Source organism: Petaurus breviceps, unplaced genomic scaffold (assembly GCF_028583685.1).
Source record: "Petaurus breviceps papuanus isolate PSGF00001 unplaced genomic scaffold, PetGlider_PUasm1.0 99, whole genome shotgun sequence".
Classification (NCBI taxonomy): domain Eukaryota; kingdom Metazoa; phylum Chordata; class Mammalia; order Diprotodontia; family Petauridae; genus Petaurus; species Petaurus breviceps.
This window is the reverse complement of record NW_027187465.1, coordinates 2266104-2292632: the sequence shown is the minus strand read 5'-3', so window position 1 is coordinate 2292632 and position 26529 is coordinate 2266104. Positions and strand designations below refer to the sequence as shown.

The window sequence follows — 26529 nt, the reverse complement described above, 5'->3', positions numbered from 1 at the left end:
CCAACTTTATTGACTAAGCTAAGTTGGTCTTCAGGCAACAGACCTGTGGTTCACCATTAGGACATCCCTGAAACCTTTCAAAGGTCCTAGAATCTGCTAGAGCTTGTGTCCTGCTGAGCTGGCCTGTAAGACCCGGCCACAAGGGCCTGGAGCAGAGCCTTTTGGCAGACTTCTTCTCGTCCTTGTGTTTTCTTAACTTCCATTGAGCATCGCCTGTTGTGCTAAGAGGCCTTTCTCTGGGAGGGAGGCAAAGAAGAATATGATGTGGCCCTCAAGCTGATGGTGTAGGAGGGGTCACCCAACCCAGCTGCAAAAGACTGGACAGGCTGAGACCAGAAGGTCAAGGCCTTTCCTTGGTGTGTCATGGCTGTAGGGGGGTGATCCTGAGGTCTTCAGAACAATGAAGGCAGAGTTCATGCTCTGGCAGGTCTGAAGCTGGGAGGTTTTGGTGTAGTCTCGATTATGACAGCTGGTGGCCCAAGAGATAGAACATTGGGCCTAGATTCATGAGGAGCAGAGTTCAAATCTGGTGGCAACCCTCGGCAAATCTCTTTGCCGCTGTCTGCCTCAGTTTCCTCAACTGTAAAATGGGGGTAATAATAGTAGCTATGTGTCAGGGATGTTGGGAAGGTAAAATGAGATATTTGTCAAGTGTGTTGCAAACCTTAAAGTGCTATATGAATTCTAGATTGGATGGTGACATTGATGCTGAAATGTACATGTTTTTGATTCCCAACCTAGCTGAGTTGGGAGGTAAGGCTGGCCACCAGCAGCTCATGAAAGCTTTTACACTAAGGGTCAAAAGAGGGATTGATGTCAGTCCCTGGAAGGAGTAGCCTTACCTATTAGATCAAGGCTCTCTTGGATCGTCAGGGGAAGAGCATTAGCCAGCTACGAAGTGCTTCTATGAAAAGCCCAAGAAAGGAATGACTATTTCTAGTGGGGGCAGATCAGGAAGAGTTTCATGAAGGAACTGAGCCTGAAATATGAGTAGGCTTTGGCAGATAAAAACACAGAGTTGGGATGAGAGAGGGGCAGGCCAGGTAGAGGAAGGTACATAGGATATAGGGAATGGTCTGAGAGGCATTCAGTATGGGTTATATTACACGACTAGCTTGTTTTTACATGACCTACATTTCCCCAAATATCCCAGAGAACTATCTCTTAGAACAAAGATTGAAAAAAGAGACAGAAATCAAAACCAATCACACATCAGCCCAGTCTAATGTTCTATGTAAAGTTTTACAGCCCAGTTCCCACCTCCCCAGGGAGAAGGGGAGGAGGTGCATGTCATATGTCTTATTTGGGATCAAGGTTACTTTGTAATGGTGAATAAAGATATAAAGATGTCCCAAAAGTCTTAGTGTAGTAGTTCGGACCTTAATACACCAAACCTGCACTAAGACTTTTGGGGCAAAAGTCCCCCTTTGCCAGAATCAAAGATACTTGGTGAGCCTTCATTTTGATTGGTTTTCTGTCTAGTCAAAATTAACTTTTCAAATGGAGAAGAAAGCTCAGTGAACAATACTTTGCACTAAGATTTAGCATTGGAGAGACTGCCCTTTGGGGATTGTTCACCTACTCTTTGGAAGGGTTCTTTTTGAAGCAAAGTCGAGATCACTGAGCTTCTGGGAGCTCTGGGGTGTCCATTTAAGCCCAGGCTTGAACATGTGTACCCTCTACAACAGCCCCGACTGATAACTACCCAGCTGTTGCTTAAAGGCTTCCTGCCGCTGCCAGTGTTTTATTGCTGAACACCTCTCATTGTTAGGAAGCTCTTCCTTATAGCCAGGTAAAACATGCTTTCTAGCACCTGCCACCAGCTGTGCTTAGTTCTGCTTTCTGCTGCCAACCAGAACAAATCTAATTCCTGTACCAGGAATTCCATTCCATTCTAGGGATCCTGTGTCACCCAGGTTCAAATGTGAGTTAAATGTATGGCCCCAGTGCCCATTTGCTGCATACTCCCCTCATAGACCTGGCAGGAATGAAATCGTAGAAGCAACATGTTAGCAAAATAACTAACAGAAAAAAAACATTCAGTAGGATCATTGTTCTCACACCCCCACCACCCCACCCTACTGTAATCAAGTGAGAACAATCTCTCATTGACTCACAAGCCAGTGGGCAAAAAGATCATTTCTTCCCTGGGGCACAAGCCGGTGGCCTCTGCGGGCATTAATGATACCATGGCAAAGCCTTTATCCCCCTTACATACCTCTTCTGTAAGACAATCCTTCAAATACTTGAGACAGTAATCATCCTCACACCCTTTCCCACCCTCCAAGAGTCTTCTCCAGCTTAAACATCCACAATTTCTTTAGCTGATCTTCATGGGACATGGCCCTCCCATCCTGGTCACTATCCTTTGAACATGTTTCCACTTGTCAATGTTCCTCTTAAATTTTGAACTGAGTAGATGTGGTAAGACCAGGGCAGAGGATGTTGGCACCATCATTGGCCTCCTTCAGGATGCTTTGTTTCTATCAATGCAGTCTAAGATGCCATTCGTTCTTTTGACTTCAATGTCATCTTCTTGTAATTATCACTTAGGTTTCTGGAGTGCGTCATGATTACTGTCTTTGGTATTAAAATTTTAAAAGGATAGAAATCTACATTAAATATTTGAAATTTTCTCTTTTATGTAAGAGTTGGAAAAAAATCAAGGTTTGGTTTCAAATATTCTTAGCCAGGTACAAATTATCTTTAGAAGGATTCTTGTGGGGTAGCCAGGTAGCACAGCGAGTAAGAGCACCAGCTCCAGTGTCAGGATGACCTGGGGATCGAATCTGGGCGCAGACACTTAGCACCCCACCCAGAAATAACTGGCCGTGTAACCTTGAGCAAGTTATTTAACCCCAATTGCTTAAAAAGAAAAGAAGCATTCTTGCATTGGATATGTATCCAATAACTTCGCAATCTAAGTAATATTTCAGGAGAGCTGTTCCGGAAGTTGACACTATGTGTTTGTCTTCTTGACCTTTTATTAAGTAATGTAAGTGAAATCTTCGCATCTTTAATGGATTTATGTGACTGAGACAGATTTCATCATGTGGGCTTTGGGGTAGGGGAACCATTCTCAAATAGCCTTTCAGCTGATTGCTTATTCTTTAAAAGATCTAAATATTTCCGTAGTCCGCCAATCTGTTTGCTATTTGTTCACGCTTATTTTCAGATTCAGTTGACCTTTCAAATCAGATCACAGTTACAGAAGCTAATCTATTAGAAACAGAAGGCTCTAATTTGTCAATAATACATTATCTCCTTAGGTATAATTGGTCATCAGTCTAAGGGTAATGATGTTTATCTCCAGATTTTTATGAGGATTGATAAATTAATGTTCATGACTTGATTTAAACAATATTATAAAATGATCAACAACTTTAATTTTTAAAGCAATTTAAATAAAAATAGAGTAATAGAGAATGACCTCAATAAGAATTCTTCCTTGAAAATACATGACCTAGAGAGAGACCTGTTTTTTCTGTAACAATAATACTATCTCAAATATTTGCAAATTTTTCCTTCTGGCTACTATGGTATCTTATCAGAACTTGCCAGGAACACAGTTCACAATTCAGGCACAAAAATGTTGCTTAAAGATAGTTTCAGGGTTGATCCTGACACTTTCCTACTGATTCACATGATCTCTCAGAAGAATCAAATTCCTCCATAGGTCATTCATTTCCTGGCTTTTACTGTTTTGTGTCAATTGTGACTTTGCTCAAATAGTTGGTATTTGGGAATTCTGATTAGAGTACGGTCTTTTTACTTTTTATACAAGGGTATATCAAGACTAACCACTGAGTGGATTTCCCCTTTGATGTAACCAGAAGATTGTTAAAGAAATAACTAACAATAGGTACAATATCATTAATTATTGGTGGATTGCCTACATTTGACCCCTCCTAGTGGGTTGACTCAGCGCTACAAGGAGATTTGCTGTTGGTAAACTCAAGTTGGTTGGAAAAGAAGGCTAAGGACATGAAGGTTCTGGGATGCCTGTGAAGTTAGCTTGGCTGGGTCAATGATTAGGCAAAAGTACATCTTCGGTCACAATAGAAATTAAGAGGAAAAGTGTGAAGAGATCAGTGCAAATCCATCACCACTGAACCTTGGAGATAGTTTTAGGTGTTCCTCTCCTTTATCCACCACATACAATTAGGTGAGAGGAAGCATGGTGAAGAGGTTCAAGAAAAGACCTTGGAGTCAGGTCCAGCCTCAACATGACTCCCTGTGTGACCCTGGCCAAGTCACTTAATCTGAACTTCACTGGGGGAAGGGAAATCACAACTCTGGTTCCGACTCCCCACCCCCATCCCCAAATGTGAATCACCGAGTAGAGGATCACTGATTTTCTTTTCAGAATGTCTTTGGTTTTGCCCCTGTGTCTCCAATCCCACTGCTTCAACTTGGGCACCATCCCTCTTCCTTTATATCTGCATTGTCGATAAAGAGCGACCACCTTCAAGCTCTTGGCTCTATCCATCCTGTGCACACCTTCCAGACTTATCTTTCTTAAATGTTACTTCATTATATCACAAAATCCCAAACCTCAGGTCAAAGGGACCTCAGAGGCCATCAAGTCCGGTCAACACTAGGGAACAATCCCCAGTATAATACACCTGACGAGTCAGTCAACAAGCATTATTATGTGCCAGGTCAGGGGCAGCAGGATAGAGCTCTGGGCCTAGAATCAGGAAGATCTAAGTTCAGATGTGATCTCAGACACTTACTGGCTTGGTGACTCTGTTTGCCTTAATCCACCGGAGAAAAAAATGGCAAACCACTCTAATATCTTTGCCAAGAAAACTCCATGGACAGTATGATCTCCACAGGGTCATGAAGAGTCAGCTATGACTGAATGACAAAATGTGCCAGGCACTGTGCTAAGTATTGCAGGTACAAAGAAAAGCATAAAGCAGGGTCACTGCCCTCAAGGAGCTCAGATTCTAATAGGGCATAGCATTAATGGCTAACTAGGTATGCAGAGGATATGTGCAGCGTGTAGCAGATTCTCTGGACTCGCTCTCCTAGCTCCCACTCCTGTGGGCAGAGTGGGCCTCCCCAGGATAGCTGCTATGTCTCCCTTCAGGTTCTGGGAGGAATTCCCTGAGGAACTGGGAGTGACTTTCTAATGCTCTTGCTCATGGGCCCCCACTGGTGCGATTACCAATTTTGTCAGTCAGGTAGCTTTTTGTAAAGGGGCATTTCATCTTTGCAACACCGCTCCGGTGTGCCACCTTCTTTCTTCTGACACTGCCACCATCTTGATACAGGCTCCATCACTTTGATCCTGGGCTATTATAAAAGCTTGCTAGTCGCTTAGTTTACCTGAAATCTCTTTCTCCTTCCAATTCATCCTCCAGTTTAGCTGCCAAATTGATTTTCCTCAAGCGCAGGTCTGATTGTGTTACAATTCCCCCCATCCCCATTCAGTGGTTCCTCATTACCTCCAGGTGATCAGATACTAAATCCTCTGTTTAGTATTCAGAGCCCTTCACAACCTAAACCCTTCCCACCCCTACCTCCATCTGCCATGTATTCTTTGATCCGGTGACATTGGCCTCCTGGCCAATTCCACAAATGGGACACTCCATCTCTTGACAATTGCATTTTCTCTGGCTGCCCCTCCCATGTCTCTATCCATGCCTGGAATGCTCTCCCTCCTTGTTTCTAACTGCTGGTTTCCCTGAATTACTTCAAGTCCCAACTGAAAGCCCATCTTCTACAGGAAGCCTTTCCCAATACTTCTTCATTCTAGAGCCTTCCCTCTTTTAATTATCTCCTAATTTTCCTGTGGGGGGTTTAAGGGGTGTTCAGGGAGGGCTAGCACCTCTGGTGTGAGGGCTGCTCATCTCCCTTTGGTGTCCACTTGTCATCCATCTCTCACCTGTGGCTCCAAGAAGCTGTCGCATGTGCAGAGGCCACATCCTGGTCTTGGCTGCTGGGCTAAACCAGGTTGAGGGTAACTGACAGGCCTCAAACCATTTGGTGAGTTGGGGGGTGTCTGCCCCAAACATGTGAAGATTTCCTCCAGGAGGAACAGGCAGATGAAGACAATTGGTTCTAAGGCCACTGAGTTGCAGAAGCAGGCCCCGTGAAACGCTTAGAACTTGGTCAGACATCAAAGACCCCAAGGTCATCCCCTGCATCCCAGGTTATCCCCAGTCATCTTGTCTGTTGTCTTGACACTGGACTTCAGTGATTCTGGGTGACGGAGGGAGGCTGGTGACTTTGTGCAGCTCTGTCTCACCGAAATGCGATTCATGCCCAAGTCAAGATGTCACCTGTGATGTCACTGGGCCTCTTAGAATCCTGTCTACAGCTTGTTTGTACAGACATGTGTACTCTGTCTCCCCGGTTGGATTGTAAACTCCTTGAGGCCAGGGACTATCTTTTGTCTCTCAGTGTCTGGCATGTATTAGGTACTTAATTAAAGCTTACTGACTGACTGGTTGCATTGACAAGCAGATGTCCATCCCAGAGGGCATCAGCAGGCTTGTCAGCATCTGAAGAATCTTCCTTTTGGTCTAGTTAAAATGTCCTTAATGACTGAATGCTGTACCTCATTCACACTTCTGTCCATCCACTGGATGTGTGTTTTCACACCCCTGTCTGTTTCAGGGGATGTGTTTTCACCTGATAAAAATACTAGAGCTAAGGGAGGCAGAATGATTGATTCATTGATTCACTTGATGCCGTCCTGTAAAAAGAAGGGAGCCTCTAGTAGCTGGAGGGGGTGGGAACCTGGACTTTGCTTCAACAGAACGTGATCGGCACTTACATCTATCATTTCTGTGCTGTCATCCATTTCACTTGTATTACTCTGTCTTTTCCAGTAAGATTGTAGGCCTTGGGAGCAGGAATTGTGTCTTTTTTTTTCTTTTGGTATTACCAATCTTGACTGAAAGCATAAGAAATGCTCACACTTTGTGATTCAGGGAAGCTAGGGGGCACCAGAGCTCACAGAGTGCCCGGTCACTTCCTCAGTTCAAGTCTGGCCACAGACACTTACTAGCTGTGTGACCCTGACAAATCACTTCACTTGCGTTTCCTGTAAAAGGAGCTGGAGAAGGACATGGGGAACCACTCCACTCTCTTTGCCAGGAAAACCCCAAATGGGTTGTGAAGAGTCATTAATAGAACAGCAACAGCAGACTGTATTATTCACTGGGTGCTCAAGGGTGGGAAGGAGAGCCGTCCTCATGAAGTCCTATGTCTAGAATTGGAAAGGACCTCAGAGGCCTATGGCCCATTGAAAGCAAGGGGCAGCTGGGTGGCACAGCCTTGGAGTCAGGAGGACCCGAGTTCAAATGTGACCTCAGACACTTAACATTTACTAGCTGTGTGACCTTGGGCAAGTCATTTAACCCCAATTGCCCTGCCTTCCCCCCTCCAAAAAGCAATAAAATAAAATGTTTCAAAAAAGAAAGCAAGGAGCAGGAGGAGGTTCCGTGAGCTGTCTAAGGTTACGTGGGTAAGAAGTGTCAGAGGCAGAATGTGAAATCAGGCCTTCTGACTGGAAAGCCAGTGCTCTGTCCATTGGAGTGAGAGTCAGTAGGCCAGAGAGACTTAGCTGGTGACTTTTATTAGTCAGGAGGGAGAGAATAAGCATTTATTAGGCACCTTCCATGTCCCAGGCACTGTTCTCATTACTTTATGATTGTCTCATTACAATCTCTCAACAATCCTGGGAAGTAGGTTCTAATGTGACCCCTATTTCACAGTTGAGGAAACTGAGGCAGTCATCAGGGAAGTTCTAGTCTTGCACAGCTAGTAAGAGTCTTAGCAAAGGAGACTTAGAGAAGCTGTCTGTACAGATAGATAGAGAGCCAAGAGAAAGCAGTGTCAGAGAAACAAGTGGCCAAGTCCTTTAACCTCCTTAGACCCAGGCTCCTCCATCTGTAAAACAAGTGGCAGATGACAGGGGAGCAGATTCTGGAGTCTCTGAGGCTCCTTCCAGCTCCAGTCTTCAAGACTGCAGGCCCTGCTCTATCCACGTGGTTTGGCCTTCCCCCTGGGCCAGAAGCAACATTGCAAGGACTTGAGCTGTATCTGTGTGGTGGGTCAGGAAGCTGAGGCAGCAAAGGTAGGCCAGGCTTGAGAAGTTTAGGAGACAGAGGTGAGAGAAGGGGTGGGAGCTGAAGGCAAGTGGATTTGTCAGTCTCGGGAATCTCTCCACTCCATTCCTGTTTTAACGTTCTGTGGTTCTAATGGATTTTGCAGCAACTCCTGACAAAAATGCCTGTAGTCAGCCTCTGTGACAGGAAGAGGGCTCCCTTCCCTTCCTTTTCTGTTTCTTCGACAACATCCTCGAAAACTGTGAGTATCTTTCCCCAGAAGGGGAATTTATGATCTTTTTATCCCATTTCCAAAAACGTGAGAATGGACTGAAGGCCATGGTCACAAAGCAGGCAGCAATGTTGCTTTCCTTGAAAGATGGAAGCAGCGATCTTTTTGCTTTCCTTCCTCATAATCAAAAGGGTGGCTTTCCCCCAGTACCACTTCCAGCCCCAGGCTCACGGGCTCATAAATCCAGGGCTGGAAGGGCCTTGCATCTGCTCCCTGGTCATCTGCCTCTCGTTTGATACACGAAGGAGCCTAGCTCTGAGGAGGCTGAGGCCGTGTTTTTGGCCACGCGTTTCTGTCGCTGCTTCCTCTTGCTTCTCTTTTCTCTAAGTCTCCTTTTTTTGGATCTTCTCCCATACCAACCTCTCTGCTCATCCTTCTCTTCCCTTGCAATACTCTGTCCTCAACCTTCTACTTTTCTCTCTGCATTCTTGGTGAGCTTACCATCTGCTGTGTGCTGACATGCTCATCTCTAGTCAGATATTCATATGCTGACATAGAAACGTGTGGGTATCTCCAGCCCTGCCCACGTTGTGAGCTGCCACATTGTAGACAAACTGGATGGCCTAACATGTCCCAAACACCCCTCCCACCCTGCCCTCTTCTGAACTTCCGTAATACTGTCAAAGGTACCACCACCAGATTTCCTGTCACTAAAGGAAGCCTGAGTTCAAATCCAGACCCAGACATTACTAGCTGAGTGACCCTGGACAAGTCACTTACCCTCTGTCTCAGTTTGTTCAGCTGTAAAATGAGGATAATAATGGTACCTATCTCCCAGTGCTGTTGTGAGAATGAAATGGGATAATAATTGTGATGTGCTTAGCACACGGTGCCTGGCACACTTGTTTGCATTCTTCCTTCCATCCCTCACCAGTGCTTGATAAAAAGGACCTGCTTGCTTGCTTGACCAGCTTGGCAAAAGGAGTCGGAGTCTGAGGTGGTATCTGAACCCCGTGCTTCTGATGCCAGAGTTGAGAATTTTGCTATGGTACCAGGTCTGGGAAAATGCTTCATTCACCCTTTCATCATTGTCACCATTGTTACAATTTTTACATATAATATCTGAACAATCATATATTAGACAATCCTATCTTGTCAACCTTTACGATAGTCAGTATAACAATAAATAGAACAGAAAACCAGCAGGAGAGAGGTTTGTCCCAGGGTCAAGGATGTCCTGAGAACGAGGTCTCGTTTAGAATAATGGTGTAGAAGGAGCTTCAGAGCCCCTGCAGGCCGAGCCTAACCAAACTAGTTCTGGTTCTAGGTAGGCCCCCTGGGCTTTGAGTGCTGCTGAGTCCCGGTTCCAGGCTCTTTATTCTCTGGGGTCAGAGGTCTAGCTGCATGCAGAGAAGAGCCTCACCAGGCTGGCCCCGGGACACTTGATGAGGCTGTCTGCTGAGGTGAAGAATGGCCGCAGTCCATGCAGTGGGGAGAGTGTCCTCAGTGGTGAAAGCCCAGAACCTTCAGTACTACACTTTGTTATTGTGGTTATGGTTGTTTGTATTAGCGACAACAAACATGCCCGAAGTGCTTTGGCATACATTGTTTATGGCTTTTCAAATGCCTGGCTCCTTTCAAGACTTAGCTTGAGGCCCAGCTTCTGCAGGAGGCCTTTCCTGGTTTCCCAGCAGAGAATGGCTGGTTCTCAGAGATGGCCTTCCCTCTAATCCCTGGAGAGAGGCAGTGAGGTAGAGACCTGAACAGAGAGATTGGGCTTAAAGTTCCATCTCAGGCACACGCTGACCCCAGGCAAGTCAAATCCCCTCTTCGGGATCTGGGCAACATTCTAGGACAATAAATTAACCTGACCTGACTTTGCAGAGGGACTTTCCTCCCCCTGAAGCTTCTTCTGCCAGGGAAGCACAGAGCCAATCCCCATCCCACTCTGCATGCCAGGTACTTGTGTCTAGTGCTTCCTGAAGGAAGGGGCTGTTTTTGCCTTTTGTTGTATACCCAGGGCTTGGCACAGGCCCAGAGCATAACAGGCACTTAATGCTTGCTGATGGACTAGTAACAATGCATTTTCATAAGACAAATAATGAAAATCAGCACTTTCAGTTGAGTGGCAACTTTAGTTAGACTAAAGCATGAGTTTAAGTCAGAAACCTTCAATGAATCAAACACTTGTTGGAGCCCCTTGTAGGCCTCAACAGTCAGGAAGGACCCATGCAGGGAGCCTATCATGGTATATGCATTGTTTGAAATATTTGTTGATAAAATATACACTTTTCCACTCAAAAGATCTCATAAAAATGTGTGTGTATGTTTTCCTCAAGTCATGTTTTCCTTAAAATCTCTTCATTCATTCGTCAGTGTAGACATGACTAGCTGGGATGACTGTGGCTTCTCCATTGCCTTTCTCTAGAAAAACAGCATTTCAGGGCCCCAAAACAATAAGTCAGTGAGGAAAATGAAGTACTTCTGAAAGGAAAGCTCATCTGTGTGGGCCAGAGCATCTGGATGAAAACATTTGGGAAACATTATTGCCTGCATTTTTTGCTTTCTACCCCAGTTTGTGAGTGCTTCAGTGACACGGCATCAGAATCACTATTTTCTAGCACTATCACTTTTTGGTGGTACTGAGCTCACAGTGCACTTCCTGAAGAGAGCTGTTTGAGGACACTTTGGGCTCAATGTACAAATACATTTTGCTAATTTTATTTTAAAGTGTAGACGTGGTCATAGTCAGTAATGTTGACTTGTCTTTCATTTTTTGCTTTTATTTTTTGGAGGGCAATTGGCATTAAGTAACTTGCCCAAGGTCACACGGCTAGTTTTGTGTGTGTGTGTGTGTGTGTGTGTGTGTGTGTGTGTGTTAAGTGTCTGAGGCCGTGTTCAAACTCAGGTCCTCCTGGCTCCAGGGCTGGTGCTCTACTCACTGCGCCACCTAGCCGCCCCTTGTCTTTCATTTTTGGTGCTTCTGATATCACACGACCCTCTCCATGTTCCTTTGTTAGTTCTTCATGTTCTAAAGCTGAGAACTTTCCAAGATCACCAGGAAGCTCTCCCTTCTAATGGGCTTACATTTGAGTTAGGACTTAGGATATTGCCAATTAAAGCATTCAGCTATCTGTATACTACAACCACCTCAAGATAAAAGGGGAATGAGCTCCAGATATGAATCTATTCCCAGAAATAACTTTCCCATTCCTATCCCAATTCCAAGTCTTTGTCTGAAAGCAAATTTAGCCTTTCAATCCTAATCCAAGAAATGACTGGACTTTTGTTTCATTTTAAGCCAAAACATTCCAAGAATAGCCCACTACATTCCTTGGAAGCCCAAGGAGCCATTACAGCGCTTTCTGTCCAAGATTCATTCTTTTAGAAGTCCGGCACTGTCCCTAGCCCCTTGGTTGGACATGACAAAGAGAACAGCCCTTCGGTCATCTCTTTGACCAGGTAGGTAGGTGGGGCTGAGGAGCTTTTTCAGACGTCTACAGCATCACCACCAAGGCTCAGGCAGTAGGTGTTGGAGTACATTTCACAAAATCTCTGATGACCTCATGAGCAGAGAGAAACCAGGTCTCTCATTTTGGGCAAAACCTAAATATAAGACTACTTTATATTTATGTAGTTCTTTTTTCCAAGCAACTCCGACCTCCTTACAGACGTTATGTCATTAATCCTCAAAACATCCCTGTGAGGTACATGGCAAATATTATTATCCCCATTTTTTATAGTGGTGGAAACTTAGACAGAGGGAGTAAAGGGCTTGCTTACGATCACACAGCGAGCAGTGATGGATGCCTCTGATTCTCCATTTAACCAGCATACCATGCTCCTTCTCCAGAGGAAAAGAGCCAGACTTTTTCAAGCACATTAATTGCTTCTTGGGTGGGATTTGGGAGGATAAATTTCAGTTTGGACTGAAATGCCTCTTTTAAGCATTACTAGAATGTAAGCACCCTGAATATTTGACTGATTTTTTTTTTTACTTTTCCAACTCTAAGGTAAACATTTTCAGACAAATGTTTCCCTCAACTTAGTCTAATTTCCCTCATGCCTGTTAAAGACACACCAAAGAGTGAGGCCAGAGTTTGAAGTGAAACAGAAACAGGTCTAGGAAAAAGGGGACCTGCCCTCTTTTCATCATCCCTATAATGGAACTCTAATCTGACAATGAAAATATCGGGGGGAAATGAGTAATTCTGAAGATAATGTTTTTGACATAATGAAAATTCCAAAATTAATTTTGGCTAATGCTGATGTCAAATTTGAACTTTCAGATATAAGAGAATATCACGCTTTGGTCGCTAGACTAGAATTTTCAGTGTAATATCTGTCATTGCAGAATTCCTGTAATCTCCTTTATTCCTCCAGCAGACTCCAGAAGGCATTGGACTCACAGCCTGGGCTCTAACCTCCTACCCCATGGACTCTTCTTCCATATAACCCTTTACTCACCAGGAATATGGAAGGGACCTTCCATATCATCAAGGCTGGCTCCCCCATCCCATTGAACCCTCAAGAGGGCAAGTGACTTGACTAATGTCTAATAGTAGCAGATCAAGCATGACTTCTTTGATTAGGGGGCCCATGGTTGGCCTGCAGCTCCATTACCTGATGGTTTGTAGGTTTAAATACTTTGTGACTAGAAAGCAAAAGTAATTAAATACTCTTGGTGGGCACCAATGTCACACTTCTCTATCCACTTATGTGGGTGGTCCTACCTAGTGTCCGGATAATGATGGGCACTTGGATAGACTATTTGTCCATTAGTATACTTGTGTCTTGGACAGTTGCTGCAAATGGACCATTGAGTTGGACCCAGAATTGAATAGGAGAAGAGCAGGTTAGTTGTCTTTGGGAAACTGCTCAGTTCTTATAATGACCCCAAACTTCTTCCTAAAACAGGGGGTTCTTCATCTTTTTTTGGCAGTCTGATGAAGCTTGTAGACTCCTTCTCAGGATGATGTTTATAAATGCATAAGATAAAATGTATAGGATTACCAAAGAAATTACTTCTCTTGGAATACAGATATCAGTGTATTTTAAAAGACAAGTTCATGGTCCCAAATTAAGAACCCCTGCCAGCGAAGCCCTATTTTTAACAGTAGTATTTCCAGATTAGTCTTGTATAGAGGTGATTCATAGAATGCTGTTTTCTCTGAAGAATTCAAGTTGAGGATCTCCCAAAGACAGTGAGCAGGACGTGACACATTTGTTGTGGCTGTTCAGTCATTTCAGTTGTGTCTGGTTCTTCATGACCCCATCTGGGGTTTTCCTGGCAGAGACACTGGACTGATTTGCCATTTCCTTCTCCAGCTCATTTGACAGATGAGATAATTGAGGCAAACTGGGTTAAGTGACTTGCCCAGGATCACACAGCTAGTAAGTGTCCGAGTCTGGATTTGAACTCAGGCCTTCCTGGCTCCAGGCCTGGTGCATTATCCACTGCAGCACCACCTAGCTGGAACACATGAAAAGTGATAAGTTATGAGGGAGGAATGTTGTAAAAGATGTCATCTAAAATGTACAATAGAGACGTTCCTCGTGTGGCAAGAGTGAGGAAAACTGAGCGAGTGTGAGGAAGCTCCCTGAGGAGGAATAGATCTCATCTGGTGAGCCTGGGCTGGGCAGGCAGACAGGGGAGGGGGCCTGTGTCACTGTGCTGTCCCCAAGGGATAGGAGCCCCATGAGAGTATTGGAGGACCTGGGAAAGGAGAAGGAGGCTGGCCACCCAAGGTGGCCAGAGATCCTGCCACCTGCAGAAAGGCCCCCCTTCATGCACTAAGTACCGAGAACTGCTGGGGAAATAGGAGTCAGCCCAGTTCTGCAAAAGGAGAAGGTGTCTACAAGTCATTTACCCCTTTCTCCACCCCCCATTAATTCAATCTCCACAAGGATGAGAAGCATGGAAAGTCCAGTTCCTGGATCACCAGCACTTTTTATAGCAAACTTTTCTGTGTGACTGGTGACACTGGATTAAGTTCAGCCCAGCAAGCACCATGTAGACTCTGGGCATTTGGAGATGGGACTTCCCCATTCCAGGCCTCAAAGAGCTTGGTCTGGGGGCGGGAGGGAGTATGAAGTGCACAGAGAAGAAGGTTACAGGGTAGAGTGTGGTGGGACCACAGGAGGGAACCAGACAAAAGTGCTGTAGGAAAAGAGGTCTCCAGAAAGGCTTTCCAGAAGAGGTGGCAGCTGAGCTAGACCTGAAGAGGATTCTGCAAGGTGGCGATAGGGAGGGCGGGCAGCCAGAGAGGGCAGGGTCTGCTGAGTACAGTGGCATGATGGAGAAGGGAGGCAAGCCCCTGGGGGAAGGGGCAGTGTCTTTTTTGTCCTTTCATCCTGAGAAGTCGGCATGTTGCTGCTAGGTGCCAGGAGGGATAAATGTTTAGTGACTTGAATGGAAAGAGAAGTTGGAGTAGATTGTAAAAGGCCTTAACTATCAGGCGAGAGGTTTGTGTTGGGTTTTAGAAGGAATAGGGAGCCTCTGAAGGTTTTAGAGCTGGAGCAGGATGGGACAGCAAGCTGTACTTGGAGATGGAAGTGCCACCAGCTGGGTCTGTGACTGCAGCCCTATCAGGGAATGGCTCCAGAGCTCCCTCTCCTCAGCCACAACACAGACAAAGCAGCAGCCATATCTCAGCTCTGTGGAGAGAGGCAAGCTGGAGAAAGTATGTAAAGTGTTCTGCAAACCGTAAAGTGTGTATAATAATAGGTAGCACAGATAAGGAAACTGAGGCAAACAGAGGCGAAGCCCCAGCCCAGCAGTGTCCCCAGCGTACCACCTGGCCACCTAATGTGTGTGTGTGTGACACATACCCACATACATGATCTCATTATGGTCGGGCCTGCACATACAAAGATTATCTGGGTACCTGTGTGAAAGATGACTGGACAAACTGGTGATGGAAATCAGGGAGACCAGTTAGAAAACAATGCCAAATAATTCTGGAAAGTGCGTTGAGGATCTAGCCTACGGAAGGGTGTCTGCGTGGCCAAAGAGAAGGGGACGATTTGAGATACGTCAATGCCACATCTGCTCAGACGTCTCTAGGAATAGTCGAATCTGGCTTCGGAAACTACAAGGCCATCGCTTTTGTCACCTGGGAAAGCAAGAACCTTCCTGCCTAAACTCACGTAGTCTAAATGCTCCCTCATTCCTTTTTTTCAAAACCAGCCTCTGAGCAAGCACTTAAAGACCCAGTTCTCCTTCCCGATGAGTGAGTAACGAGAGACACGAACATCAGGAACTGAGAGTCTTCGCTGGAAGGGACCTCCGGGACCATCTGTTCTGCCCCATCCTCGTACGAGGAGGCCCTCCTCTGTACTACCAGTGACTAGTGCTCACAGACACTTGGCTCAAACTTGCTGTCTCTGCCTTTGCCGCAGCTCCCCCGTGCTCCCCCTTGCCTCTCCTGCCGCCATCAGCACCATGGCGCAGCCCTCACCTCACGCTTCAGCCTTTGCAGTAGCCTGCCGCCTGGAGCATCCCTCTATCCCACTCCAGGCTCCTTTTGCTTGTCAGATGCTCTCCTTAGATGTCGGTCTGAGTGTAGGACCCCACTACGTCTTATAGTAGACACCGGGGTTTCCCTAGTCCCTCCAGCAGAAATATGAAAGCTGTTTGTAGTTTAAAGTCCTTTATCATCTGCTTCTCTCCTGCTCCTTCCCTTCCAGTTAGGTAATCAGTAAGCATTTATTTAGCACCTACCATGTGCCAGGCCCTGTGCTAACTGCCAAGGCTGCAAAGAAAGGCAAAAGATGGTCCCTGCCCTCAAGGAGCTCCCAGTCTAATGGGGGAGACAAATAAACAAATGTGTACAATCAAGATATAGACAGGCTAACCAGGAAGTGACAGAGGGGAGGCACCAGAACTGGGAGGGACTGGGAATGGCTTCATGTGGAAAGTGGGATTTCAGTTGGCACTTGACTGGTGTCATGGAAGCCAGAAGTAGGGGTGAGAAAGGAGAACATTTAGTCAGAGAAAGTGTCAGGAACTGAGAGATGGAGGAAGAGCCAACAGGCTAGTGCCTGTGGACCAAGGAGAATGTGTTGGGGATAAGGTGGAAGAAGACTGGAAGGCAGGAGGGGGCCAGCTTATGAAGGGCTTTGGATGCCAAGCAGAGCATTTTTTATTGATCCTGGAGACACCTGGGAGCTGCGGGAGCTTATTGAGTAGGGTAGTGGTACAGTCACACATGCACATTAGGAGTCACTTTAGTGACTGAATGGAGGGGGAGGGACTGGAGGCGGGCAGAGCCTCTAGGAGGGCTATTACAGGAATCACGGCTGGAGGTGATGAGGGTCTGCACCAAGGTTGGGGCAGTGTCAGAGGGGAGAAGATGCTGCTGAGGTGAAATCAACAGGCCTTCCTTGGTGATGGATTAGATATGGGCGTGAGAGAGCGTGAGAGGTTGAGGATGGGTCTTGGGCTCTTGGGTTGGGAGCAAGGTGGGGAGCTGGCTAGGTGGGGGGGGAAGCCGGCAGGGGGCGGGGACTGAGAGGATGCTCTTTCTACACCTCCCTACCCTCCACAGAGACTACAATCCATGACGCTGGCTTCCTTGGCGTGCCTCACACTAACACTATTTCCCAACTCTGGGCATTTTCCCTGGCTGTCCAGACTGTCTGAAGTTCCCTTCCTCCTCATCTCGCTTCCTGGCTTCCTTGGCTCCCTTCAGGTCCCACTTAAAATCCCAGCTTCTGCAAGGAGCCTGTCCTGATCCCCATTAAAGGTAGTGTCTTCCCTCTGGGTTTACCTGCCATTTCCCTGTATTTTGTTTGTATAGAGTTGACTGTATGTTGTTTGATCCCTCAGACGGTGAGCTCCTTGAGGCTAGGGCCTGTTTTTACTTTTATATCCTCAGCACTTAGTACAGTGACTGGTAGGCACACAGTAGGCCCTTAGTAAATGCTTGTTTACTTGGTTTGACTTGATGGCCTTGACTTGATACTGTGTAAGGCAGCCTTGTCCACTGGGGGTAGCTTGGGTTGATGGGAGGTGTTTCTTTGCATTGATCCAGAATGTCTCTCTCTTACTCTGAGTTCTGCCAAGCAGAGCAGGTGATCATTCTGCCACTTGACAGACTTCATATGCTTGAGGACTGCTCTTGCGGCCTCCTGAAGTTTTTTCTTCTTTGGGCTCAGTATTTCCAGTCACTTCAACTGGCAGGAAAAAAAAGGAGATGAAAAATCAGAAAAAAAAAAAAACCAAACCCTTTTCCTTCCCCTGGAAGCAACAGGCATTGGCTTTGGATTCCTAATTCTTATTCTGGCTTCTGAAAACCTCAGGTACTGCAGAGAATACCAACAATGGCCAGAGGCCCTGGGACACCAATGCTATTCTGCTGGGCTTAGGCGACCTAGCAGAATTGGAGACACGACTGCATTTATAAAGAAATATTGTTTCATTTGAAACTCGGTAGTTCCACCACAGCATGGAAAATATTTATAGGTTGGAAAATATGTACAGTATGGTGTGCTTTAGCTATATAACCCAACTGTATTTTCATAGCATAAACGCCTCTGCCACTTACACTAAATATTATATTTTTTAAGGAAAATATATTCATAACACTCTGAATTCCACTTTTCTTGTTCTTGACATGGTTAAGAAAGTAAAAAAGAAGACGTGGCCTCCCAGCAAGGGCTAAAGTACAGAGAAGATTGGTCAAGACACCCAGAAGACAGGGAAAAGGCAGTCAAGAATACTGGGATTTGCTCATCTTGGAAATGGATCCTAGGAAAGACTTTTGGAGATGCTTCTCTGACCAACAAACAGGCGAGGGCTGAGGGCTGGAGAGGACCTTCTCTGTCTATGGCTTTAGTTGTCCATGGAAGGTCTTTGGTTTTTCTCTCACTGATGATTGCAAAAGATTTTTAAAAAATGATCTTCAAGACTATAGGATCTGTCTTCTTTTGGTCTGCTATACCATATACCTAGGCTTCCATGCAACACAGGCAACTATGAAAATTCTGAAAAGTATAGACAACTAGGGTCTACCATAGGCAAAACTATGAAATGGGTACAAAGCAAATACTTGGCTCCCTTACCTGTTGCTTGGCTTACCACCACCCCAGCTCCCACCTCTTCGGTACTTGGAGCTCTTTCCCTGTCCCCACTTTTAGGACAATGAGAGGCATTTCTGTATATCAGAGGAAGATTGGGATTTTGGAAGAATGAGGGCCTTTCTGGGTCCCACAGATCATACTTCAATAAACAAATGCCTAGTCTACTTTCTCTTTTTTTTAAGTAATTGGGGTTAAGTAACTTGCTCAAGGTTACACGGCCAGTTATTTTGTGTGGGTGCTAAGTATCTGAGGCTGGAGCCGATCCCGGGTCTCCCAACTCCAGGGCCGGCGCTCTTACGCACTACGCCACTTGGCCGCCCCATCCTAGTCCACTTTCTATGAGGTTGGTGCCGCCAGTGAGTCTCTTGCTTCTTTAAGTTTTTCAGGTGCATTTCCTGTGGACATGCCTAGTCCTCAGTCAGTAAAATATTTAAAGTAATATATAGATTGATTTTTGTATAGTTTAAAAGAGGTCAACTCTTCTAATAATATGGAGAGCTCCTAGGATCCAGAGTGAGAAGATAGATCCTCTTAAAGATATCTAATCCAACCCCCTCATCCTCCAGATGAGTAAACCGAGGCCTAAAGAAGTGAGAGGACTTGGCCAAGGTGGCCCAGTCAATAAGTCACAGAGCCAGGGTTCAAAGCCAGCTCTTCTGATTCAAGGTCCAGCACTCTTTTCACCAAAACACATCTGCCTGTTTGTTATCCACTCTTGAAATGATCTCCCTTCTTCACTGAGCAGCTCAGATGCCAACTCTTCCCCTAGGAAGCCTTCCAGATGTGTCCAGCTAACTTTTTCTTTCTTTCATTTTCCCTTGAGCACCTTGTATGGATTTCTGCTTTGCTCCAATTACATTTTCCCTTGGATCATCCTTTTTAATGTGTGGCTCATTTCCATCTTCTAGAATATAAGCTCCTTGAGGGACAGGACAGGATATTTTATATTCTTGGCAGCACTGATGCCTAGCAGAGCTTATAGCAGATGCTTATTAAATGTTTGATTTGAGAAAAAGAAAATATTTGAAGAAGTTGATGTGAGTTTACTACAAGTGTTAGGAAGGCAAATGGAAAGAAAGACTTGGTGCCTGGAGCAGGAAAGCTGGTGGTTCAGTCAGAATGAAAGCAGATGATGAAGAAACAGGAATGGCCTACATTAGACCATATCGACATCTTAGAAAAATCTTCCTGCTGTTACAAGAAAAAGTCAGTATTTACAAAGGTTACAGAGATACTTCATTTATTGCTGAGGACTTGTATAAAAACGAAGTTCATGTTACTGGAATGATTGGTCAGTGAACTATACCCAGAATTGAAACAGAGGAGCAGGGGAGTAGGCCAGATGGCATTTGGGAAATAACACAGTGTTTCTCGTGGCCCCAGGAGGACCCCTGAAACTCAGGCCCGTCTTGTCGACATCCTCCTTGTTCTGGTGACGCTCTATAGCTTTGACTCCTGGAATGGCAGAGGCACCAAAGAATGGAGGGCAATGGGGTACCGCAGGGTGACAAAGGGCATACCTGGAGGCTGTGAGTCAGCAGTTAACACATCACCAACGAAGAGCTGGGGAGGAAGGGCAACAGGAGGTCTGTCATCAAAGGACAGAGGCCGGGGAAGGAAGATGAGCTGGTCATGCTCAGGAAATGGAAAACTCATGGTTCCCCTTCTGTCCATGCAAGGTCGAGAGACGAAGGCCCCAGTGCATTGAGTCGTGGATGTGACTGTAAGAGTGGTCGGTGCAGTGTGACAAGGCCTGGATGGAGATGCTAGGTACCCCCAAAGGGAGTGGAGCCTCTTAGGTGGTACCCCAGACTCCTGTCACATTGGAGCCTTAAGTAAAACTTAACCCTTCACTATGACCAGCTTTAACCTACACGCGTTTTCATCTCTTTGATCCTTTTCATGTGAATTTAGTGTTGACTTAAAGTGAAAGTTGGATTTCTTGGAAATGAAATGGTTAAACTTTACCCTGATATGGAGGAAGTACTTTGGTAAGTGAAACAAAGTTGAGTACCTTTCTCCTTAGTCTTATGTCTTTCTGTGGAGATTACCCACAAAAAGTGGTTTGGGGCTGGCAGATCATAGAGGACCTTCAGTAGAAATGTGAATGCTTTGAAGGTAGAGGCGGTTTCATTCCTGCCTTTGTGTCCTCAGTGGCTAGTATACAGTAGGTGCTCAATCAGTGCTCGTTCAGCTGAATCAGTCTCATGCTAGCACAGTATTGAGGAGGGAGGTCCATTTCTCTAGGGGACAGTTTCTGTAATGAAACTAAAGGCTAGCTGATTTTTATACCTTTGTAGAGAATTAGATTCAAGCCCGTGACCTACATAGCAGGCCTGTGAGCAGCAGTGTATTACATGACCGGCCCTATAACTGCTGTCTTTATCTTTCCATCTCCTTTTTGAAGAATCAGCAAGCCCGTGTCAAGTTTGGTGCATCTAGTGACACCATTATGTCACTGCCTGTAGGTTTCCTCTCCTCATGCCAGAGAGGGAGATAAAAAACCCTTTTCATTTCTATCATTATTTTTGTTGTGGGTTTTTCTTTCAAAGTTTTAACCTCTACATATCTGGGTTGTTACAGGGTTCACACAGAATGCCCTAGGCACTTGAAAGTGAGAAAGTAATGGAGATGTTTTAAATAGATTTTTAAAATCCTCTTAAATATCGAATGGCGTTTTTAGGGCAGTAAAAGGTAAGGTAAGCCAACCTCAAAGCGCATTCCTTCATCAACTTTCCAGCTTTGAGGAAAGGAACTCGTTTCACAATCAAGCTTTCATCATAAGTAGCTGGAGGCAGACAAACAGAACAGAGTAGTAAACACATCTGTGTAATAAATATGAGTGTGACCAATGGCAGCCTCTGGATGTAAGCACTGCTACCTGCAGAGAGGCCCCCTCTTAAATCCTTATCTGTGGAGGAAAATTTCTCTCTTACTTTTTAACCTCCCCGTGGGGCCTGGAGAGACAGGGCCAGAGCAAAGAGAGCCAGTTTTGTTAACTTAGATCCCAGCCATCCCCTGGGCATCAGAATGCAGCCTGCCTGTGATTTTTTAGGGAAAAAGCTGTAGCTGGCTGCTGCCAGGTGGTGTGCTTCGGGGCTTGGATGGATGATTGAGCCATCATCACAATAACCGATTGGAAAAAGTTCGGGGGGAACCACCTTATTATCGATTTCTGATCATGTGAAAAGATGGCTACTCTCGGCTTGGATCCTCTTGACTGGCTGCCTAAACCAGAACCAGATACACTGGGTGGCTCCTCAGGTCTTTGTTTGGCCTTGGAGACCTTGCTGAAGAAGTAGGCAGGGGCTTTCTTCTAGGTTTCAGAGCTGTTTTCCAAGGCCTGTGACTTTGGTCAAGATCCCTGGCAGCCTGCGATGCTCTACCACTCGTGCCCTGGTGCATTTCTGCCTTCTCTGGGCTAATTTTCTGCTTCAGGGAACTAGCAACAGTTATAAAAAGAGAATGAGAAAGAATGAAGAAACACGCCAATAAGAAATAGAGAAAATGAGAAAAATCACTTTTCTGAGACTATGCCACAATAGGGGTATGTCAGAGCTGGGAGGGGCCTGAGAACAGGGAATATCAGGGTTGGGAAGGTCTTAGAACAGGGGATATCAGGTCTCTCCAGTTATATAGGAGGAATTTGATGTTGTACAGAGGTAAAATTTCCGACTCCATGGCAAGATGGGAAGAGGGAATAGTTAAGGCAGATATTTTTGAATCTAAACCCACAAGAAACAGTATATCTCCTCCACCTATGTTTAAGGGTAGGCCTGTAGAGAGCCCCTCCCTCTCTCAGAAGGAGACTATGTTAGCAAATAGATTATATGAACTCAAGTAGAAAATCCCAAGTGTTGACTTCATAAAGCTGAAAGGATGTTGCTGGGACTCTTCACAGAAACTTAGGCAAATAGTCTACTCCTTTGAGAAAAATCCTTTAAAATTCATAGGCAAAAGGATCATCGTTCTTCACTTTAGCTAAGTAATTGTTTTGTGTAGAATGTCTGACAATGACCCAGAAGATTGTCTTTCCTTAAATAGAAGGAGTCATCTGTCAGAAGACAGTCATCTGATGTAGGCTGAATTATCCACACTTTCAGTCTAGACTGTTCCGGACTCCCTGGATATGTGAACACTCAGTTTGCTTTGGCCTTACAAATGTGGCTTCTGTCACCCAGCACAGTTATTAGAAGTACTCCAGTGTGGCTCTCAAACATTCTTTTGCATGGATTGGTCCAAAACGATTTCCACAGAATTATGGACTTTTACAGCTGTTGAAGATCGCAGTGACCGTCTAGTTCTTGTTTCACTGGTGAAGAAAGAAGGTTGATGCATCCAGATCATAGTCAGCCCACTTCCCTCCTCCCTCTGGGTTTTAGTTTCTTCATTGGCGAATGAGCTTTAGATAGGACTGAGGCCCCTTCTGACTGTAAAATTCTATGATTCTTCATAAGAAATGTCCCTAGGGAACGCTTCTGCTCTCGGGACTGTTTCTGAACCTTCTAGCTTCTTATAACCAGTGGCAATTTCCAAGTCTCAGCCTCTTGCGCATGGGTGTAGGTAATCAGGGTAAAATTGTGATCAGCTCACTGCAATAAAATTGCTTTTCTTTCCTGAATGATAGAGCAGAGCAAGATTCTTACGTTATTAGGCCGGCCTGTCGTTTGGGGGCTCCAGCTTAGCATCTGTCTCCTGTGCCGAAGAAGACGGACACCTATCTGTTCTCGCTACTGCCGTGCCCAGGATGATTTGTATTTGAGTAGCAAATGTCCCCAAATGAGGGTTCACTCAAGCTGAACTCTGGCCTGTTGTTTTTCATCTCACCGTACTGTAACGAATTCATTTTCTCAAAAAAGAGGTTTGTTTTTGTGTTTTGTATGGCTTGATTTCATTTTGTCCAGAGTAGGTCATTCTGAAATTTTACATGCATAAGCAAACCAGTGATTTGATAAGAAGTTCTATTTATTTTTCCAGGGTTTTGCTGTTTTAAACAGTCTAGGTTTTGGTTAAAGCCAGAGTGAATTTGAGTGGTTGTTCCCGAGGGCCAGTGTAAAACTGCTGTGACCAATTATCCTGATAGCTTACAAAAACCAAAGAGAAACCGATTCTCGAACTAGCAAGGCGTCCCTCTGAGCATTCCGGTCGGTCCCGTGCTGGTATGTATGCATGGAAGTGTTTTATTCCCTTGCTGTGGAGGCTGCATGGCTTCTGCTGGGATGGAAAGAGGTTCAAGTTCCCCCTGGGGCACATACTTTTCTTGGGACCCTGGGCAAGCCTCTTAACCTTTCAGCTCTCCAGTGTGTAAGATTCAGAGAAGGTGCCCACCTTCATTTGTGGAGGGACTTTCCTCATCTGGGAGTTCCCCATCCCACTGAATCAATAACTTGTGTCAACAAGAGACAAAAGAGTATTGTTATGGATTCTGGTATATGTGGCAGCATTCTCCCACTAGGTACATTGGAAAAATCTTTTTTATAATTTGTCTTTCCATCCCCCTCCCCAGGAGTGGGGGGTTGGGAGGTGGTGGGGGCTGGAGCAGGGGAGGAAGAGAAGTGGACATGGGAAACCCTTTTCTCCCATCTAGTGGTCAGAAAGGTAAGTGTCCTAAGTGTTCCTTGGAATGAGGGATTAAGAACTGGCATTGCCCTGAGAAATCATATACCTGGCTCTGCTGTTAGGGAAGCAGGACTCTAAACCTCCCTAAAGCTGAGGAGAAGGAGAGGAGAGACTTGTTCGCGGTGATTCACCCTTCAGTTTTCTGTGTATATGCCGCTTTACGTAATGTGGAGTGGGGGTGGGGTAGCTAAGGGGTGACAGGGCGCTGGCCGAATTAACTCATTCCTAGGAAAGGTGAGCCTAGATGCCTCTGTGTGGAAATCACTCGCTTTTTACCCCTTGGAAGCGTTTTGGCACCTCAGAGCTCTCCTGACCTAGGTCAGGATTTTGCTCCCCTGTTGGCTTTACACCTCAACAATCAACCCTCCCCTCAAGAGCTGGATGTACTGAATTCACTTGTGAGAGCCAAACAACTGTCCCCAAAGTTGGCTGCCTCCGGGGGACTCCAGCTCCTCTGATACTGGCAGCAAGACCCGCGCTCAGGGCCAAACCCGCCAGCCCACTGCAGAGCAGGTTGGGATCCGTTACACAGCTCGAGGGATAGAAGCCTGGTGCCTTAGTGCACCCAGAAATCGCTGCTGAACGTTGTCTCTCTTTGGTGATTCCCACAGATCCAAAGGCTGGAATGCGTGGACAGTCAGCAAAACTCTGCCATTCTGAAGAAGAGGAGAAAGGTCAGCGAGCCGCTGAAAGTCCTCATCCCGGGGAGAAAGTGAAAAGCGGTCACCTTCTTCGTGTTTGTGTCTGTCTTGTTGATTTCATTGTGCAACAAACCGACATTGGCTCTCTGGGTAGGAAACGGAGCCTTCGTGGCCAAAACCTTCGGGCTGGTCCGGAGTGCCACGATGTTGGGCTAACTTGGAGTTCACATTGGGAGAAGGGAAATTGGCCAGAGAGCAACAAAGTCAGCAAAAGACCGCCCTGGGTTACAGTTACCACAGGCTTTGGCTGCAGATGAGTGCCCGGTGTGTGTGTGTGTGTGTGTGTGTGTGTGTGTGTGTGTGTGTGTGTGTGTAGCATAGCTGCCCTTCTAAAAAGAGAAAATCCAGGCACTTAGGCTACCAGTAGATGCCTTAACTTGTTGTAACCCGTGGGCCAGGAACCTGATCCCTTGGCTAGAATTCCCACCAAATTAAATTGCATCGGAGGTGTGTGGGGCTGTTGTGTCTCTTGTCAGATTTAGGAGTTAACTTAGATCTCAGCCATGATCAGGCTGAGTTCTAGACAGAAATGTCCCCTTCCTTTAAAGTTGCTCAAATCTGACCTGCATCTCTCTTCTGCCAGCCAGTCCCAAGGCAAAAACAGAAATTCGAGGAATTAGGAAGCCTGGGTTCAGTCTCTGGGCCCAATGTGTAGTGGCTTTCAACAGGAACCTCAGTGTGCTCATCTATGGCCTGCTGTTCTCTGCTCCCTCCTCTTTATAGAGGAATTTTGGTAGATTTAATGAATAGTACTGTATGAATAGGAAGTAAGTGAAAAATGTTGTTTTTTCCTCTTGAAGGTACATATGATACTGAAATTAATAATTCAATTAAAAATGGGAAAGACTAATAAGACACGACGTGTAATGTATCTGTGGCTAACTCCGCCAACATACAAGATATCGTTCTGCTTACTCATCTCTTTTGTGCTAAGGAATCTGTACAGGTTCATCCAGACCAAGGGGAAAGTCAGTCATCTGTCTCTGAATGCCAGCTCACAGGCGTTCCCAACAGTCAGCAGAAGTCTGTGTTTTCTGGTGGGATGGACCTGTGGATGGTGAATCCCAGTGAGGCCCCCTTGGTCACCCGTCCTCCCTCCTCTTTAGCCTCTGTACCTGGGGGTAGGACCAGCTGACCCTTCTCACCTCTGGTACTGTTCATTTAGGGCTTTGCTACCCACCATTTTGGGGAGGAAGCCAGGACTGCGCTGGGATTGTTATACTCTTTTTTTTTTTTTTGCTTTTTGGAGGGCAATTGGGGTTAAGTGACTTCCCCAAGGTCACACGGCTAGTTTTTGTGTTAAGTGTTTGAGGCTGGATTTGAACTAAGGTCCTTCTGACTCCAGGGCTGGTGCTCTATGCACTGTGCCATCTAGCAGCCCCTGATTGTTATACTCTTAACAGCTGTGTCTGGAGTCATTCCATTCCAGTCAGTAAAGTTATATAAATTAATTAGTAGCCTAGTAAAAGCAAATCGTCTATACTGAGTAGTTACCCTAAACAGAAATGTGTAAAATTCCTGCATTCCATTACCAATTTCGACTTTTGGAGGAGATCATTCTAATTAATGGGAAAATTCCATTTTCAGCTCATATTTGTGATTTCTATACATCCAAACCATGGTTGACAGATTCTGCTATCTAAAATTATCTAAAAAATTTTATGGTAATTGTTACTGATTCTCTGCCAAGCTTGCTGAAGGTACAATGAGCCTTTCTGTTTCGTTGATGCCAACAAATTGAGCACATATGAGACATCACAGGATCTTAGATGTCCTGGTCTTGTTCTATCTATCTATCTATCTATCTATCTATCTATCTATCTATCTATCT

At 45.5% G+C, this 26529-nt stretch overlaps 1 protein-coding gene across 1 annotated transcript in view; it reads left to right on the top strand.

The window, feature by feature from the left end:
* Positions 1 to 17496, top strand: part of HORMAD2 (HORMA domain containing 2) — a 73167-nt gene extending 55671 nt beyond the window's left edge. Inside the window, exons 11-12 of the mRNA XM_069081427.1 lie at positions 8230 to 8325; positions 17434 to 17496. Of these exons, the coding sequence (XP_068937528.1) occupies positions 8230 to 8325; positions 17434 to 17496 (159 nt within the window). The remainder of the gene's footprint in view (positions 1 to 8229; positions 8326 to 17433) is intronic.
* The last annotated feature ends 9033 nt before the right edge of the window (positions 17497 to 26529 follow it).